Source organism: Siphateles boraxobius, unplaced genomic scaffold, assembly GCF_051911475.1.
Source record: "Siphateles boraxobius isolate OS27281-9 unplaced genomic scaffold, OSU_SipBor_1 61, whole genome shotgun sequence".
Classification (NCBI taxonomy): domain Eukaryota; kingdom Metazoa; phylum Chordata; class Actinopteri; order Cypriniformes; family Leuciscidae; genus Siphateles; species Siphateles boraxobius.
In genome coordinates, this window is record NW_027509188.1 from 2,248,159 (window position 1) to 2,267,386 (window position 19,228).

Sequence of the window (19,228 nt, forward strand, 5' to 3'; positions counted from 1 at the left end):
ACTGGCAAATGTTCATCTCTGAGGCAATGCCACATTGCAACACAGGTTTCACTCACTATCGAAGCCACAGTTGACACACCAAGTCGAAAGCTGGACGCAATAGTGTGGTACGAGTCCCCAGTGCTTAGAAAACTGAAATAGAAATAGACAAATACTAGTTTTTAACAACGCTTCACTTATGTTTTTACAACATTCATTGAAGTGAATATCAATGTAAACGAACTCACCGTAAACACACGGCCAAACGCTGTTCTGGGTCGATTGGTTTACGGTAGTGTGTCTGTTCTTTTGTCAGCGAGGGAGCCAGTTGTTGAAGTCAATTTTCGAACTCACTGACGGACATTCTAAAATACCCCCGAAAACGCTCATGATACATTTTCAGCTCTTGTACCAGTCGATAAAACTCCCCATGTTATTCTCTTCTCGTAACTATGGGGTGTATCCAATATCTTCGTCTTTTCCGGCGTCTTTCCTCATTCAACAGAACAATAATTTCCTCATTGCTGGAGCTGGAGCTACTGGTGCTTGAAATATCCATGTTTTCTTTGTATGATTTTGACAAGCGCGTAAATACTTGCTCTCTTCTTCTGAGTGACAAGCGAGTGTCAGAAGCGTAAAGTTACACAGCGCCACCTTGTGTACCGGGGTATTTCTGTTTTACATTAAGCGCCATCTAATATCAGGGAATGAATTTGCATGTTCACTCGGCTCATCGTCAGCGAAAGTCGCTTGGGTGTGAACACAAAAAACGCGTTGAAAAACGCTGGCGAATAACGCACGCTGATATTCGTCCCGGTGTGTACGGGCCTTTAGGGTTAAGGATAGGTTATTAGGTAATTGGGGTGGGATGTATTTTAAATCACCTGGGTTAAACAAGAGATCCATTTATGATTTGTGTTTTAGAGAATATAAATTAAGTTGTAAGAAGTGTTTGATGTTTTCAGCTAGAGACACCTTCTATTGACTTTCATGTGGAGGTAATATTTCACCGTTCAATTTTCATGTAATAAACCAAGATGGAATTAATTTGCAAACTTGGCTTATTCCTTCTAACAAGAAGACTTAATTTCTTTAAGTTTTAAAGGGGAATCTACAGAGCTCACATTATATGGTTTATAATAAATTACTGATAGGTAATATCTGGTCACTTTGTAAAGAAAAAAAAAACTTTACAACAGGTAACATCTGGTCACACTGTAAAGGTTTAGTCAGCTTCCAGTCCATGAAATGGTACGAACACACATAATGCCGCTTGGGTGGGCACTTCAAGTTTAGCATCTTCCGCCATTGCCTCAGGTGCTCCTCATCTTTAGGTGGTGGGTGTAAATCGTAAAGTGCACAACACTCCGACCGCTTCACATCGTGTTTGTAACACTGTTGGTCCAATTGTTCTCTCCTCTTAATCCAATTGTAATGGCAGCCCCTAACTGAGCATATAATACTCGACATTTTACCGTTAATAGAATTACGTCTAGCAACTAGCGTAGGTCCCTCTCAGCCTACAACAATAGTAATAGCTTAGGTCATAATATTACGTCATTAAATGTGATATAATGTGAGTGTTTATAGCAAAAAGCTATTGTAATTGTTGTAAGAGACTTAATTTTACAGCTCAAAGTCCAAGAATTTCAGTGATTAGCAAATATCACCAACCATAATGGTGACTTCAAATGAAACATTAAAGCATTAACATTATCTAGAACTAAACCTCTTAATTCTCAATAACTTTTGTTGTACTTCATCTTTCTAGTGCCATATTTGTTAATTCATGTTTATTAGTCTAAAATGTTTTTGTGTAGTGATGTACTTAATGTTTAATCTTTCCCCACCAGTGGGTTTTTTTTTTTTTTTTTTGCCAACCACCGCCAGCGATTTTGGGCATTTTCACAAAAATGTCATGGCCCCTAGACTATTTTGTTGTATGAAAATCTAAATATGCAATATATCAAAAGAAAGTACAGACTCTCTGCTTTTAAAGAAAGAAAAACTGTTTTATTCTAGATTCATGCATTCTTCTTTTATAAACACTTAAATGTGGGTATGTTTAATAAAAAATAGCAACATTGAGCAAAAAGCTGGGAAAATCACATTTTTATCAAAGACATCCAGCTGGGATTCAGAACGATGATCAAAACACAGATGGAGTAGATCGAGTCCATCAACACCCCTAATGCTTCACAGTCCTAAAGCTTGTCCTGGGTCGACATTTCATGCAGTGACATTCATGTAGTGACAACGCGGGACCAGAGTCTGCGCAGAACGCTTGATGTCACATTCCCATTTTTATAGCATCAAATAAACTAAGATCAAACTTATTGAAACAAACACTTAAACTTATATCAGCGTGATAAAAACTACCTAAAATGACAGAAAACCTCTTTGAAAATGTTTTATTTGAAGTGTAATCTGATTGTTTAGTTTCCATTAGACATCATGGGGAGGCGGGGTTTATGAGCTATATGGGGACCAGCCACCGGGGGGCGATCGAGACGTTTTGGCTTCACTTTTCAGCACTTGTGCGGCACGCTTGGTACCGCCGATGAAATTCTTAGGTGCAAGTCTCTGAACATGGCGGTATAACAACACAATATGTGAACAAGCTGTTTAATGTTGATGATCGCATTATTTTTCGTATGCATATGATTGTTTCTGCATCTTCTTCGCCTGTGTTTTGATTCTGGAGATTCAGTACTCTTTCAGAAGATGTCCAATAAAGAGGAAGATGTTCAGGGTTCAAAATTAAAGTTGATATGTTTAACAAAACAAATTTGGGTAAATCCACAGGCGGACAGCAATGAAACAACATGTATAACAACAATAACAGGCAAAGAAACTGAATACTAACAAGTATGATGTAATCAATGAAAAACCATGATAAAAAAAAATTTGAGGCAGGAAAAGTAGGGAAAACAAATGAATCCAAAACTGAGACAATTGGCCAGAATACGCCGATAATGATGTCTAAACTGCCACTAATACAGTACTGATGAAGACAATTTCACTCCCAGTTCTAAAGTAATTTCCAGTAACCAATGCTGATTTTAGGAATCCTCCAGAGAGGATTATCCATTATTCACATAATGGGCTTTTTGTTTCTACGCGCTGTAACCGGTAGACCAATCACAACACTGCTATGTCCAGTATGAGCTCGCAAATGAAGTTTCAGGTCTCTTCGATATGTGAAACTCATGTCACACTGAAGACACATGAAAGGTTTCTCTCCAGTGTGAAGCCTCATGTGGACTTGAAAGTTTCCTTTTTCATTGAAACCTTTTCCACACTGTTGGCAGGTGAAAGGCTTCTCTCCAGTGTGAAGTCTCACGTGAACATCGAGGTTTGATTTGCTTGAGCAAGTCCTTCCACAGTAATGGCACATGAAAGGCTTCTCTCCAATGTGACTTATCACATGCCACTCAAGGTGATTGCGGTCTGTGAAACTTCTTTCACATTGATGACATTTGAAGCAGTTTTCTTTTGAGTGAAGCCTCATGTGGCCATTAAGGTTTAATTTACGTCTGAAACTCTTTCCACATCGATCACATGTGAAAGGCGTTTCTCCAGTGTGAATTCTTTTGTGGTCATTCAGCGTTCCTTGATGTGCAAAACTTTTTCCACACAGTTGGCATGTGAAGGGCTTTTCTCCAGTGTGAACTCTCATGTGGACTTTAAGACTTCCTTTTCCAGTGAAACCTTTCCCACACTGTTGGCAGGGGTAAGGACTCTCTCCATTGTGAATTCTCACGTGAGCTTTAAGGTTTTCACGTTTACTGAAACTCTTTCCACACTGAAAGCAGGTGAAATAACGTCTACCGCCCGTCTTTCGAGCTCTTTTTCGTGAGGGAGTCTTTTCAGTCTGCGAGCAGCTAGGTTGGTTTTCCCCAGTTATGAAATCATGTTCCTCTTCCTTTACAACATTCAGTTCTTGAATCTCATCTTCCAGCAGCATCGGGTCTAAGGTGAAAATAGATGAATACAAGTTTAAGCCCAGTTTAATGGCACAGAATGAAAAATAAATGCATACAAGGTTCTGGCTTCTCAAGCCAACATCAACATTTGTTCAAAAACTTTAACCTCTAGTTGCAAATTGTGGCAAGCATTCCCATCTCGCTTTATTAATGATGTAATAATCACATAACTGTATATAAAGCCTATATAATATGATGCTAGAAAAATTCTAAGATCCATACTGAGAATATGGAGTCAAGTCACCATTTATACAGCGCTTTTAACAATATTGTTTCAAAGCAGCTTTACAGTGATAACAGGAAATGAAAGTAACAGAGATTGTTTTAGCTTTACAGCAGCTCGACACGACACCGTTCTAACAGAAAACCCTTAACGCGCTCCACCAGTTCATCCGCACAACAACAGTATTTGGTGGCTTGAGAACGCAAACAATGAAATAGGTTCCAAGGTGCGTTGAAGATTTTTGAAAAACTGTATCTCCGCGCAAGCTTCAATAATTCAGATACCAGGGAATGTAAAGACAAGAGATATCCAAATTTGGAGAACTTTTGTTTTGATTAATGTGGTCTTAATCCGACGTGGTCTTCGAAGGACACACCGAGACTCGTTTAAAAGGTAAAGTAGCCGATTGCGTCACCACAGCGCGACGAAGGCCGTCCCAATTCGAAGGTTCTTCAAAGACGCCTTCAAAATGCTGCCTGCAAATGGGTCGTCCTTTTCCCGTGAACGCAGGATACATCAGAAGGATCCTTCACAGCCCTGCCTACCCCAGAATTCATTGCGCGCCAGAGACAAAAGTGCCAGATTACACTATTAAATGTAAGTATTGGGTTTCAATTTAATCGTTTAAACTAATGTATCTAATGATACAAATGAAAATAATAATTAAAAAAAAAAATAGAATAAAGGTTCAAATGTTGAATATGTTACCAGTATGTAATTTTACATAGGCTAGTTTATACTCTTTAGATTTTATGTACATAAATTTACTATGGTGAACATTTTTAGATAGTTTTTCAACCCCGTTTTGTTTTGTGGCAGTTATAACTATATAACTATACATTTATAAATATACAACTTATATAAAGTTTTATATATAAAGTCCAGTACAAATGTTACTGCCGCTCGTCACAACGGCTGTCAAAGTGGCTATACGACAAAGCCAGACCGTCCCATTGAACAACTCCCGGGACGCAGTTAACAACAATTTGTTAATGTCACAGTACATTTTGTTATTTTCATTTTCAAAATAGCCAGTGGTGGAATGTAACGACATACATTTACTCTGGATTAAAGTATAATTTTGAAATAATTTAAATTGTTATTCAACTCTACTTCATCTCAGAGGTAAAAACTGACTTTTTACACATGGATATTAGATATTGCTTAAAAATATATGAACAGTATATAATAGAAACACTAAAAATGTGTCGTATAGATCAGGGATAGGCAATGTTCGGTCCTGGAGGGCCGCTGTCCTGCAGAGTTTAGCTCATTCAATGGTTTTGCAGGTTATAATATTTTATGGTTTGATTTTTGAGTATGCGAGTTAATTTCTTTTATTCTTCCCTCTTTCTGAGAACATATCAGTGACTGGCAGCCGAAGCCCGAGTCAGCCCTGCAAACCTGTTAGTGGACAGTGGAAATATGCACTCATCCCAGATGTTGATGTTCTACCGGCAGAGGCTTTACCAGCATATCTATAGAGCTCGGGCATAGATGTTATGGAACGGTGCATTGTGGGTAACGGCGACCATTTTAGAGGCAACGCAAAGGCCGGTTTGGAATAAGGTAATGGTGTAGCCGGCCGGTCTCCACCGGCACCGAGAAAGTGTTATGGACCGTGACAAAAAAAAGTTGTCTATACCATATACTGACAAACCTAATAATGTTACTTAAAAAAAATTTGAGGATATAGGCGGAATCGATTCCTATGAACAGAGTATGGTGTAATAAATATGAAAGTTTACCAATCCTCAGTTTCCCTGATATTTTCTCCTACCTGGTCTGTGGAGTGAGCGCTTACACCTCCGATCAATTTAAAAACTCACTGGAGGCTCAAGTCACTGGAGGCTCACCTGCAAGATCTGTAGATCTACAAAGTAAACGCGGAGAAAACAATTGTTCGCACTAACGTTAACCAAGCATCAGTGGTGACACACACACACTCACCTATCATACGTGCAATAATCCACTGTTTTCGCCCGGTGGTTCTGTAAACTAACATGATTTATGAGGCGTTTGCCCTGTTGATCGTTAGACCGATTACAGCAGTTCACAATACAGCAATACTGAACCATTTCCCTTAAAATGACCTAACTTAAACCTAATATTATCAAATGACCAACGTTACAATTTTAATTACCTACTGCCTACTATACAGTACATCTACTTCCGTACCGTGAAGACGTGCGACGTGATGAAACGATCCCGAACTCTATTGTGGATCACCACCAGGATCTGCTCAGCTCAATAAAAGTCTGCAGAAAAATGATTTCTTCCCATCTGTTTTATGTATTGTTAATTTAAACTTTTATTTTGTTTTTCTTATCTTAAATGTAACTTATCTTGTAAATAGTTGAAAAAAAGTAGGGTACTGTAAGTAAAAATGTACAGAACAATTTATTTTGTATAAATTCATTGACATGACCAAAATAAATGTACAGAATCATTTCTTTATTACATTTACAAGTTATAACTTGCATTACAAACATATACAATGCACAGACATTATTTTTTGTTTCATTTACAAATGATAACTTATGTAGGCCTATACGATTGTTTAATTTACAAATTTTAATTCACATAACCAAAAGTTTATTTCTCTACCAATCTGTACATCTCCCTGCTCTCCTGTGATTTCCTCTCCTCTGTCTCTCTCTGAAACTTCATGTCCTTAAATATCTCGTTTCATAATTTGCTCAAGAGGTTATTTTGTGGTGTCGCAAAATACATTGTTTACGGCAATACTTTTCATCATTTGGATGACTGCAATCTTACAAGCCACCGTAGGGATGCAGGCAGAAACGTGAATAACATGTAGAGTGAAGGGGAGACAGAAACTGGTGGCCCGAGCAGGCGAAGGACCAGCCAAAACAAAACGAGGAGCTCGTTCCTTAAAGAGGGGCTAACTTCACTTGCATTAACAACGTAATACATCATTCTTCATATATAACAGCAAAGTGAGGCGATGGTCACGCTGCACGGCATAGATTGTACTACGGACTATTTAAATTGAGCAGTCTAACTTTCTAATATGTTTGGTTGACTATTTTATTTTGATAATGAACAGGCTGCGATGTTAGCAATGCTAGAATGTGTGTGTGCGCGCGCGAGGAATTTTTGTCCTTCTGAGGAACCTGTTACTCCGTAATCTATGGTCATACGGATAGACGCAAGACATGATTCAAAACTGTTAAGCTTTTGTAAAATACAGAAAACAAGCACAATGCCGTTTTCTGCCATCTCGGATTTCTTTCCATGAACTTCGGAGCCCGTCACAAGAACCGAAATTTAGAAAAACTTTTCCTTTCTTTTGGTTAATCTGTAACAGTTAATTATTTAAGTTAAATACATTTCGTGTAAAGGCTTACATATATATTAGTTTAATTTTGTTTTATCCATTCACATAAGCGATTTTTAGTGCGTGATGTGACGTTGTGTGAATCCATGTTCTTCCACACTATCCTGAAATCTTTTTGCTGGTTTAAAAACACACAAGAAGCTGCATATTACCTGTTATTTATTTTCACTGAAATGTAGGCCTAATTGTTTGACAGTTGGTGTATATATCCTCGAAAAAACTATCGCCAGTGCATTGCCATTCCGACTTACCTATGATGGCTTGAGAGCTGAGCACAGGCATTTCACTCACGTTGGATTATAGACTATGTGTCAATATTACATTTGCATAGTCGATAGGCTACTATTTGAATTTGTGATTGGTTAACTGCAAAATTAAAATATTTAACAGAACGATAAAATAACGTTATCGACCGATTAATGGCCATTTCAAATAAGCGTTTCGGTTCAGAAGGATTCAATTTGGCCAATTTACATAAGAATTGGACAAAACAAGTAACAAAATGGCTGCTACTTTAATGGGCGGAGTCGAATGTAAGAAGTTCAATGTTATCGGCGTGATGACAGGAATCAAGTGTAATAAGTTTTCCTTTTTCGGAAAAATATTCTCTGCAATTGGAAAAATACTCTCAGCAACCGGTAAAAAACACGGAGTTCTCAGCGCCTCCTTACGCTCCAGGGCTGCGTTCCACTCCACTTGTAGACATACACTCGCACACTTCCCTAAGCACTTCCCCTCGGTGGAATCCCTGTCGCCATTTTGAAGTTCGTTACCTTTCGTGAAGTGGACAAGGGAAGTTTATATGGACAGACCCTCAACCCCTCGATTTTGACAGAGGGGTTTTGATTGTGACATCTCAACAGACCACGCTGAACTGAAGTGTATGATACATGAATTATTTAGAGAATTAATCACATAAATAGTGTATAATATATTAATTATTATAACACTTATACTACTGATATTTTTTTGTGTGTGCAATTCTATTTTTCTCCAACAGCTTTTTACTTAGCCTATATGATTTTATATATTTTCTCCAATAGCTCATTATGGTTTTTCACAAGTAGAAAGGGGTTTAAGTAATAAACTAGCTCAATAGTGAATTCCAAATGATCAAGGACTCAGTGTGTTCCACTTAAACCATATGCAGGAGAACCCACTACTCTGCAAGTAGTGGGTTCTGCAACTTGTGCAACGCAAGCAATGACACACATCCAAGTGAACGAGACTGAGGGAAATTAGCGAATGAAGGGCATCAAAATTTGGAGTGGAATACAGCCTTGGTGTTTTAAAAACGCAGCGCTCCCATTGAAAACGATTTGAAAAGTACGCTAGCCGTGGGAAAAAAGCCGTGTCTCACAGCCTTAGTGTGTGTCTGGTCATGCGATCTCAACATGTCTGTCCACATAAGACTCAATGTCAAATAATAGCGCTTTATTTAGGAAACTCATGTGAAAATCTTTAAAATTATCATTAATTTCTGTACAGCTGGATATTTTAATAAGGATTAAAGCAGTGAGAATGAAACCAACCTGTTTGTTCCTCAGTATCTTTTTGTTTCAGTGTTTCGTCAATCCTCATGTCTTCACTCTCCTCTTTAATAATTGCCATCTTTATAATAGTGAGTCACGTGGATTTCAGTCACCCAGGAGTTTTTCTGTGTGTTTGTCCTGTTTAAGATGAGAATAATTAACGTTAAAAAGCGTTTCAATAAGCTTTAGTTCAGTTCACTGGTAAGAGAGTCAGTCAGAGTGAGAGTTAATGGACTTTAACATTAGCCTAAGTCATTGAAAAACTAAAAACTAGTACTATATGAATAAAAGAACATAAATAGACAGACACATCATTAGCCTACTATGATTCTATTACTTATAATTTATTTTTGGTGTGATATGTAGATTAATATAGACTGCACTTTCATGAAAACATTCGCTTTTGTTTTTTTTACTAACGTTACACGTTTGTGTTCGTTAGACTCGGTGATTCGAGCGCATCGAATCACTGAATCATTTCGCGAAGCATTTGGTTTAATTGATTTGAGGCAAAGACTACAGAATAACACTTAAATGTCTTAAAGGGACTTTGAGTTGCCAAAAGCTCCGCTTCTCCATCCCTACTCACGCATTACTCACGGTTTGTTCATTATTAACGTTAAGCATAACGACGTTACATTCAGTGATGTATATAAACACATATCTCATTTCATAGCTCTCATAAAGCTATAAGACAGTCTAAATCACGATCTAACCTTTCAAAACAGGGTTTATATCGATCTAAACACTTAAAACACACACCTTTATTCAGCCGAATCACAGCAAATGCAGGAGCAAGGCACAGCAAAGGCGCAGCCATATGACGTCACACCACCAAACCAAAATAAAAGTACCGGTCAAAAGTTTGTACACATTACTGTTTTTTAAATATTTTTTTGAGTCTCTTATGCTCATCAAGCCTTCATTGTTTGATTAAAAAAAAACAGTAATATTGTGAAATATTATTACAATTTTAAATAATGGTTTTCTATTTTAATATACTTTAAAATGTAATTTATTTATGTGATGCACAGATGAATTTTCCTCAGCCATTACTCCTGTCTTCAGTGTCAAATGATCCTTCAAGAAATCATTCTAATATGTTGATTTATTATTAATGTTGGAATGAGTATAACCTGTGATACTTTTTTCACATCCTAGCTAAAATAAATAAATAATTTTTTTCATATCATGATATTCAAATGCAAATAGTGAAAAAAATGTGATTTTAAAAAGTGCCAAAACAGTGTTTGAGCTCATATATCGGTTACCTGTCATTGTGTTGTTCTTATATTACAAAACGTGAATTCAAAAACAAAAACAAAACAAAAACTTTTATTTATCTTTATTACTTGTTAATTTAATAATTTACTACAGAAACCTGAGAAAACATATATTGTTTCAAATTATTATGCAAGTGATATATTAGTTGGATTTCAGTACAATAAACATTCAGATTTTAGTTGTTCAAAGAAAGCGCTTGTTTTATTTCTTCATATCTTTTTAGAGAACTGGTATCAATCACAGACAGGTTTGTTAAATAGATTGCTAGGTGGAAATGGAAACCCTACTTAAAGAGGTTTTTCCAGATTATTAAGCAAGTCACAGCATGAAATGGTGCAATGTTATGCAAAAGGCATGAAGAGAACTAAAATTGTGTGAAAACTGAATGGAGATTGTCGAACTATAATAAGATTTGTGAGTAATTTACGGCACAAGGGAAATTGGTCAGATAAAGGCTTATTAAAACCCTCTGGGGTCCTTCGGTGCAAATGGTCCGGACGCATTTAAATATATATTTTTTTTTTAAATCATAGCTTCATCGGAATGGTCTGAAATTTGGTGACTTTTTTGGTACTTGGTATATGAACATCCAAAAAAATTGGGGACAGGATTTGAATAGTCTAAGTGATTGTAAAAAAAATTGTCACACTCAGGACCTTCGGCCCAAATGGACCCGGCATAGGAAATGAATGGGAAATTGGCAAAAATGTGAAAATACCGAGTTTTTTTGTGCGTACAATCTACAAATCAGCCACGATCCAGAAAAAAAGCACACAACAGTGAAGGGGTGAATCTATAAAACATCAAGAGTGCAAAACAGACACATCCACACACACACACACACACACACACACACACACACACACACACACACACACACAAACACACTTTTATACATAAACAAACTAAAAAATTCAGATTTCATATGTGTTTTGCATTTTTAAAATGCTCAGTTTGTCCACCAGATGGCATCCATCTCATTTCAAAAATTGCTTTCATGAGGTCTAGGCTTGACTCTAAAATGATATACAGCTTTAAAAAAAATTAAAAAAAATATTTTTTTTATTTATAATTTTCTATTATATTCAATGGGGGGGAAATTGGGGGAAAATGGGTCATATTTATTGCATAAATATTAATTATAAATCATAAAATTATCTCAAAACACCAAAAAAGAAAAGAAAAAATATTATAAAAAACAAGTAAAAAAAAAAAAATGATGATTTTCTTTTAATAAATATGAATCCCACCTCTCTGGCCCATTTGGACCCGAAGGTCCTGAGTGTGACTCTGAAACGAAGGACCCCAGAGGGTTTAATTCAAGTTTCTGTCAAAAAAATTACATTAAAAGGACAGCTATCAAAAAAAAAAAAAAAAAAAAAAAAAGCCACTGTTGGTATTTGAAGCTGCTTGTGTCTCTGGAGTCTCAAGAACCTCTCCATGCACACTGGCAGTTGTGTGTAAAGTTGCATTTCAGCATCCCCTAGATCAGGGCTTTCAACTAATATTTAAGAGGTCCAGTTAGAGAAAATTTCTTGAAGCAAAGGTCCGGAAGATCATAATATCGAACTATTTAATGTGATATTTATTTAAGTAGCCTAGTAGTTGTATCAACATCTGCATGTAATCAATACCTGACTGTCAAATGATATTAATTCAGTACAATTCAGAAACTTGTTGACAATATTTATTGTCACGTAACATAGAACTGAACATATATGTATAACTGCAGATATGTATAATGTTCTCATTAACTAAATAAAAGTAGAAATATTTTTTCTAAAATAAGAAATTTCTTTATTTCAAAATAAGAGAAAATAAATAAAATGTGAAAATTGTGCTTAACATCAGTAAAAAAAGTAAAATAAAGGGAGGAAAAATTTGAATTTCCCCTCTTTTGTTTCACATCTTGACACAACAGTCTCAACCAATTTTATAGATAACTTAACAATTGAACAGTTTTACAGTATCACTTTATTCCCCTCTTATATCCCACTCCCACACTTTTTTGCTCAGTGAGAGAATTGAGCTCTTGCCAGGAATTTAAACCACTATGCTCCGACAGAACAACAGCCGGGTTTAGAAAAAAACCTGCGCTTCTACCTCCACCTAGAGCCTTTTGCTAAAATCCACCGCTCCCGGTTCTTCTGGTCAAATCAGCGCAGGGCTGTGTGAGCTCTGACTGTCAATCACAGTTCGTGCACGCCACAGATCCCCCCTCGCGCATGTTACAATATCACATGCACACGCCTGAAGTTCGCAGGTGTGTTAGATTGTACGAGGCGTGATGGCGGAGAGAAAATCTATCAATTGCTTCCTATGGGTCGATTAGCCTCAATGGGAGGGGCATGAGAGTTGTAAACAGTCAAAATTTTGGCTAAATCCCCTCAATCTGCCAGACTTGCCGACTGCAGCTTTAAATTTGTTGCTTACATTTACAAAATCAGCCTATAGCAAACATAAGCCAGTTTAATAAAAAAAAGTTCCATGTTTTATAAAATGTCCACGAAACTTAATGAAATGTTTAATGAAATTAGAAAATATTTAAGAGATCGTTAATTTAGTTGTATAGCCTACATACATGTATTTATATCCACATATTTTGGGGTTTACTGGATTTTACACAATTCTTTTTGTAGTGTGGTATTGGTGGTGATGTACTAAAACAAACATTAGCTGCGTTCGAAACCGCATACTTCCCTACTATATAGTAGGGAAAAAGCAGTAGGCGAGCGAATAAGTATGTCTGAATCCTTAGTATCCATAAAAGAGTAGACGAGAATAACCTGGGTGACGTACCAATTCTCGCGAGATTCGGACGTGCATATACTATTAGTGCGTCCGAATATCCCTACTTTCCTACTATATTGTAGAGAAAAACAGTATGTGAAAGGAGTAGTATGTCCGAAACCTCAGTCCTCGTAAAAGAGTAGGCGAGAAGTTCCCGGATGACTTACTGCTTCTGCCTAGATTCTGAAGATCTCGTAGATGAATACTTTTCTATCCCAGGAATCCACGGGAGAGGATACGTATTAAAGAAAAAGAAGACGAAGAGGATACGTCATTATCAAAGATGACGGAGAACGGTGTCGCTGGTGTTTTCAAAGGTGAGTATTACAAAAACACGGTTCCTTATTTTAATTTGCATTTGCTGAACTACTGAATTGTTGAATTTTTGAAGGTGTAATGTGAAATAGTATAGTTTTATTATGTATAGCTAACATGGGGTGCTCTAGTAATACAGGGTTCTTGCACCATTTTAAAAGTAAAATCTAATGCTTTTTAAGACCTCAACAAATATAATTTAAGACCCAAAATTTTCATAATTTCTTTGGAATAGGCTACTCAATTTATTGCCTCCTACAATGAAAATCAAAACTTAAAAGTTTTCCATTTGGTATCAATTATGTGCAATGTGTAAACTCGGTAAGTAAAAAAAGTAAAAATACTTTTCTTTGGGACCTTTTTATTTTTTTCTTCCTTTGTGATGTAGAACAGAGCCAACGAAGCAGATAAGTTAGATTACACTAAACAACACAATGCCTTGTATGAAGGAACCATATAGAATACTGAAAATAAGCTCAATAATGTCCTCAAAACAGCCTTTCACAAGCCAAAAAGTTGTCAAATAATTGGCTGAAAACTGTTAGAAAACACAAATGTTATTACATGACTTTTAATGAGAGAAACCCTTTGTTTCGTAACATCCCAAATTCTCCTCAAGACATGTGGCGCAGCTCTGCTGCTCTCTTCTCAATTTCATGGTCTAGGTCCACCAACTCCCTTCTCTTTTCCTTGCATCTTTTTCTCATGGAATTGGATTTAGTGATAAGTTCTGCCATCTTGGTCCCTGCTGTATTCTCAGCCTTCTCTGCAAGGCCATCTGCATCCTTTTCTAGAGTTTCACACACAGTTGAGATTGTTCTTCTTTTCTTGCGTAGCTCTTCAAGCTCATCTTCAACCCTTTTTCTCTTGTTCATCTGTTTTGTCTTTTCCTTTTTCTTCCTCTCATCTTCCAAGAAGATCCTGTACCGGTTGCGTGCAGATGCACATCCTCACATAGTCGCAGATTAGTCTCTGTGAGACTATAGTGTCTTCGTTCATATTGCACATCTCCACCTCCTTGTTTATGGAAAACCCACGCTCCACAGTAGCTTGTCCATGGGACAGAAGCAGCAGCTTTTCCACAAAGCTCCAAAGCTCTGCATATCCATTCATGGCCTTATGCAGGAAGCTGTCAACTCCGATTTTCCATCCAATGCATTGAAGGCCATGAATTCCTCTCCTCTGGCCTCACTGAAGAGGAACTTCTGAAATTGTTGGGCAATCTTATCACCTGCATTTAGATAAAGACAAGCACATCTGTAATATTTTCTAATTAAAATTATACTTTGTTGTCACAAGAGATTTATTTTCACTATACTCTGGAAAATGCATCTCATATTTTCAACTATATTTCAATTATGATGTCTAAGAACATATATTAGGCCTACATACATTTATTATAACTCATACTAGGCTATATTTCCAATAAAATAAAACAAAAAAATTAACTGCAAAATAATAGGCTAGTATGATGCCTAAAATAAGAGTACCTTTGATAAACACTAGGCTAATTGTTCACATTTCTGATATGTCTACAGATGTTACCCGCTGTGACGCCTCCTGACAGCTTCTTAACCTGCACAAATTTCATGATGAGGGCCTTAATTTTTTGCAGGCACATGTCAGGTTCTTTGTGCATATTTTGGGGGTCCGGGTACTTCAGGGGGCACTTCAATAAAATGTTCTGACAAATTTTTGACAGGGCACTCTGGCTGTCTCGCATGAACAGTAACACCTCACGCTCACTTCCACCACTCTGACTGCCTGACATTCCCTGACAAAAGCACAAAAGTCACATCACCTGAAACATCAAATAAACTCTCCCTATGTGTAACTTACACTACACAACATTTGACAGATCCAATTAATAGGTCAACTGCTTGATGTCAAAACAATTAAACTGATCTCTTAATTTCTCAACATAAATACTTCACTAGTCAAGTGACTTTGCAGCTCATATAGCACAATGATAAAGTATTTTAAGTATTTTAAATGTCCACTTGCTTTGGACTGACCCAAAGCTTTTGGTCTGTCACATCAAGCTTGACCAGCTTTACTGGGGAAACATCAACCTGGACGTCTCGCTTTATGAAGCGTCTGAGAAGGCTCTGAAAATAGAATAGCACAAGCATAATAATTATAAACAAAATTGGAAAAAGTATTAACAGTATTTACAATACTTTCTACAAACATCATCATGCTGAAAACTCAGTACTTTGTTTTATTGTTCATATCCTCTGTAAATGACGGTGCTTGAATGATTAAACCATTAATATACTTTTAGTAGTCATTAGGCCTACCCTGATTAGATCCTCCAAATCTCTGCCGAGGAAGGGAATCATCGGGGCATCTGTCTGGTACTTGGTGAGAAATGGCTAAAAACTTCTTGAGACACTCATGAAGAAGTGTAACTTTGCCAAGATGAAGTGATCCATCCGGGCTTCTGCGATGGTGTCATATGACGATGACCTTGGATTGGGGAGCTTCTTGGCTTTGACCTGATCCACATAGGTGACAATATATGGCCAAATTTCAATGGCTCGCTCCGACTGCTGGAAGGTTTTCCAGCCATCGATGTCCGCAAAATGGCAGAGGAAATGTATCACACTTTGTCACTAACACAAAGTCCTCTCTCCTTGCAGGTGCACAATGAAACAGGTAGTGCAGGGCTTTCAGGACTTTCTCAACTTGCCACACTGTGAAGCCGTTCTTGAACGAGTTGTGCATCGTGTGAAGGCCACAACTCCCAATTATTTGTAGTTGGGCTCCACCACACTGCTCTCTGTGTTCCTCTTGTAAGAGTTCAACAAACTTCCAGTTTACAGCGGGCCCATCCATTGATAGTGAGAGTATGTTGTTCAGATTCAGCTCCTTTGTACCTTCCTGCACATTTGTAAAAAAAAAAGAAAAGAAAAATATCCATTCAATGTGCCAAGTAATCCACATTATAATATAATAATAATGGTTGTGCTTATATAGCAGAGAGAGAGAGAGAGAGAGATTTCTCTCTTTTGTATGTATTTGTGTGTGTTTGTATCGGGGTTTGATGGATCTTTTTAGCCATCAAAAACCCGATACAAACACACACAAATACATACACCTAAACAATAAAATGCAAACATACACAAACACAGTCGATAATTAACGTTAATCATATAATTGGTTGTATAATATAACTGTTTATTCTGTATAATTTGACATTTTTAAATAAACACTGACAAAAAACTATACAAGTTTTAAGTCTCTAGACGATATGATGATATATATAACATTGATAAGTGATCACCTGGATTTAGACCTGCTTATTTTGTATTTATATAAAGCATTCAGAGGCAAATTTGCTGTATGTATTTCCCTGGTGTCGAAATCAGGCACATATAAATGTCAGGAAACACGATTCCTGGCTGCATGTTAATATCCATGGATCACTGGATCTTTAGTAAGTTGTAAGGAACACTATATTGAGTCCAATCTTTAGTTTAAACTGATAATCGTTTGTTTTACTTGCGTTTTCGCAGTTTCCCCTATTAAATCCAGTCACGCAGCTGCTCTTCTGCCACTCAGTCCGGCTGAGGGGGCGTGTTCCGGCGGGAAAGTGACGTTAATGCATTCCCTCTATTAATGCGTCTTACATGCGCTTCATTAGGCACACTAGCACACACACACAAGGTCTCTCCCTCTCTGTCATGCGCGCGCTACACGGTTTGAACGTAACATATATATTCACTTAGCCTTTCGGAAACGAAACCTATTATATATAATATATATATATATATATATATATATATATATATATATATATATATATATTAACGATGAAATAAGGGACAAAACATGATTTTTTCAGAATAAGTCGGGACACTAAAATTAGAGTGGAAATACGGGGCTTTCCCGGGAAAAACGGGACGTCTGGTCACCCTATCTAGTAAGCACACACACGTCTCCAAAATAGTTTTACACTTATTTTAAACCTTGAGGAACATTTGAGCTGGATGAAAAGCTACTTAACACTACTTAACACTTCAGCAAAAACATCAACGTGTAAATGTAGTATTGAGTTCATAAATCTCAGAGGTAGCGTGAATCTTGTCTGGATGTTCCAGGGACGGATGAACACACACTTCTGCTTATCCGGTGGAGAGTGGCTCATGAAGACCTCTTCACCGGAAAGCTCAATGCTGCCATCAAAGGCTTTGAGTGAGTATACTTCAGAAATGAATAAAAATCGATTTGAAAATTAATTTGTAGTTTATTTAATTCTTGTAATTTCAAAGCACTTTTTGATTCTTGATTTCTGTGAATTTACTGCAGAGCTTTTGTGGTGGAGCAGGACCTGCAAGGGTCCGTGTACGTTGTGTTCATTCGTTTTTCGATTTTTTATTTGAAGTAGAAAAAAGTAGAAAACGGCTCATTTATTCTTTTTTCTTTTTTCCAAAAAAATTAAAAAATGAGAATTCGGCTTGATTTTTATATTTTTATGTTCAGGGATAGAAAATAGATAAATGGCTTGAATATTCGATTTCCACCTGTGGACGTGCATGAAACGCCCCTTTCCGCTGAATGGTCAACCAAAGATCAACGCTTTCAGTACTTCCACAGTCCTCTTGAAAAGATTCTTAAAGTGTTTATTACAAATAAATTCTCTCTCATCCAACAACCGGACTAATGCTTGACACAAATCGCGCTTGGCAGGGCCTAGAAAGGGTTTTCTTCTCTATAGGCATGGATTCGACAATCTACACTAGAGAAATATTAGCTGATTATTTCAGAAATATTATGTAGATTATCTCGCATCTGCACCCACATGACCCATCATTAGCTTACTTCACAGCTGGGTGACCCACTGACAGCGCGCAGACCAGTATCCATTTAAGTGTAATGCAGCAGTCATAACTATTATTTTAAACTTATTTGAGTTTTGGACAAGGGTTGAAGCTGAAATATGATAGATATGAAAAGATATAAATTGCATTGTTTAGTGTCAATGTCACAGCGCATCTATTTTGGTTGTTATTCTATTAGTTTTTTGTTGTTTGTTTGTTTGTTTGTTTGTTTTTCATAGCTTATAGCTTTCATAGCTTATAATCATTTATTACCTTTGCAAGGGCAATTATTCTAATCTTTTTTAAATATAGGCTATTTGTCATCTTTTATCTTTTATAAAAAAAAAAAAATTAGTATCAACTAAAGAAGCTGCATCTGAATTCTGAAGTGGCATGTAGACCTATTAGGCTATTATTAACTGTTTAATGCTGCTCAGAGGATTTACACAGTAATTACAATTACATAGTATTATGATATTACAATTTTAAATATAATATTTCGAATAGCCTTTTAAATATGAAATTAATGACAAAATGAAACAATACTTATGTGGCGTTCGGCTTACAGAGAATAGAGACACTAAATAAATAGACCAACTACGCCACCCTGGGGGCTCACTACCAGGGAATTGCCCTAGATATTTAGGAGCACACAAGGCTCACAAGTTCGTTTCGGTTGGAGTCAGGCACGAGACATGGGTGAGGTTGTACAAACAATAAAATCACTTTTATTAGCTAACATGATTCAAGCAATCACAACAAAACAACATCACAAAAATATTTGACGTTAAACCACCCGGACGACGGAATATTGGGGGTCGACAGCCGAAAGCACTCAACCCATAGAGGCCTCTCTATTCTCCTGAGAAAAAGGAACAAAGAAAACCACACACACACGTGCACTCACACTGCACTCAGTCAAACACCTCCTGTGT

The 19,228-nt window shown here is 37.0% G+C and overlaps 1 protein-coding gene across 1 annotated transcript; it reads right to left on the reverse strand.

The window, feature by feature from the left end:
• Nucleotides 1-1,970: 1,970 nt before the first annotated feature.
• LOC143718628 (uncharacterized) lies at nucleotides 1,971-9,931 on the reverse strand. The gene is made up of 3 exons (XM_077209653.1): nucleotides 9,844-9,931; nucleotides 9,082-9,219; nucleotides 1,971-3,951 (listed from the first exon to the last, which is right to left on the reverse strand). The coding sequence occupies exons 2-3, from the start codon at nucleotides 9,158-9,160 to the stop codon at nucleotides 3,074-3,076; spliced, it is 957 nt and encodes a 318-aa protein (XP_077065768.1). The 5' UTR covers nucleotides 9,161-9,219; nucleotides 9,844-9,931; the 3' UTR covers nucleotides 1,971-3,073.
• Nucleotides 9,932-19,228: the final 9,297 nt, after the last annotated feature.

Excerpts from the sequence above, each read along its gene's own strand:
- LOC143718628 (XM_077209653.1), bottom strand. The coding sequence starts at position 9,160 with ATGGCAATTATTAAAGAGGAGAGTGAAGACATGAGGATTGACGAAACA. Across the intron at positions 3,952-9,081 it reads AGATACTGAGGAACAAACAG|ACCCGATGCTGCTGGAAGAT; the intron begins GTTGGTTTCATT and ends TTTTCACCTTAG.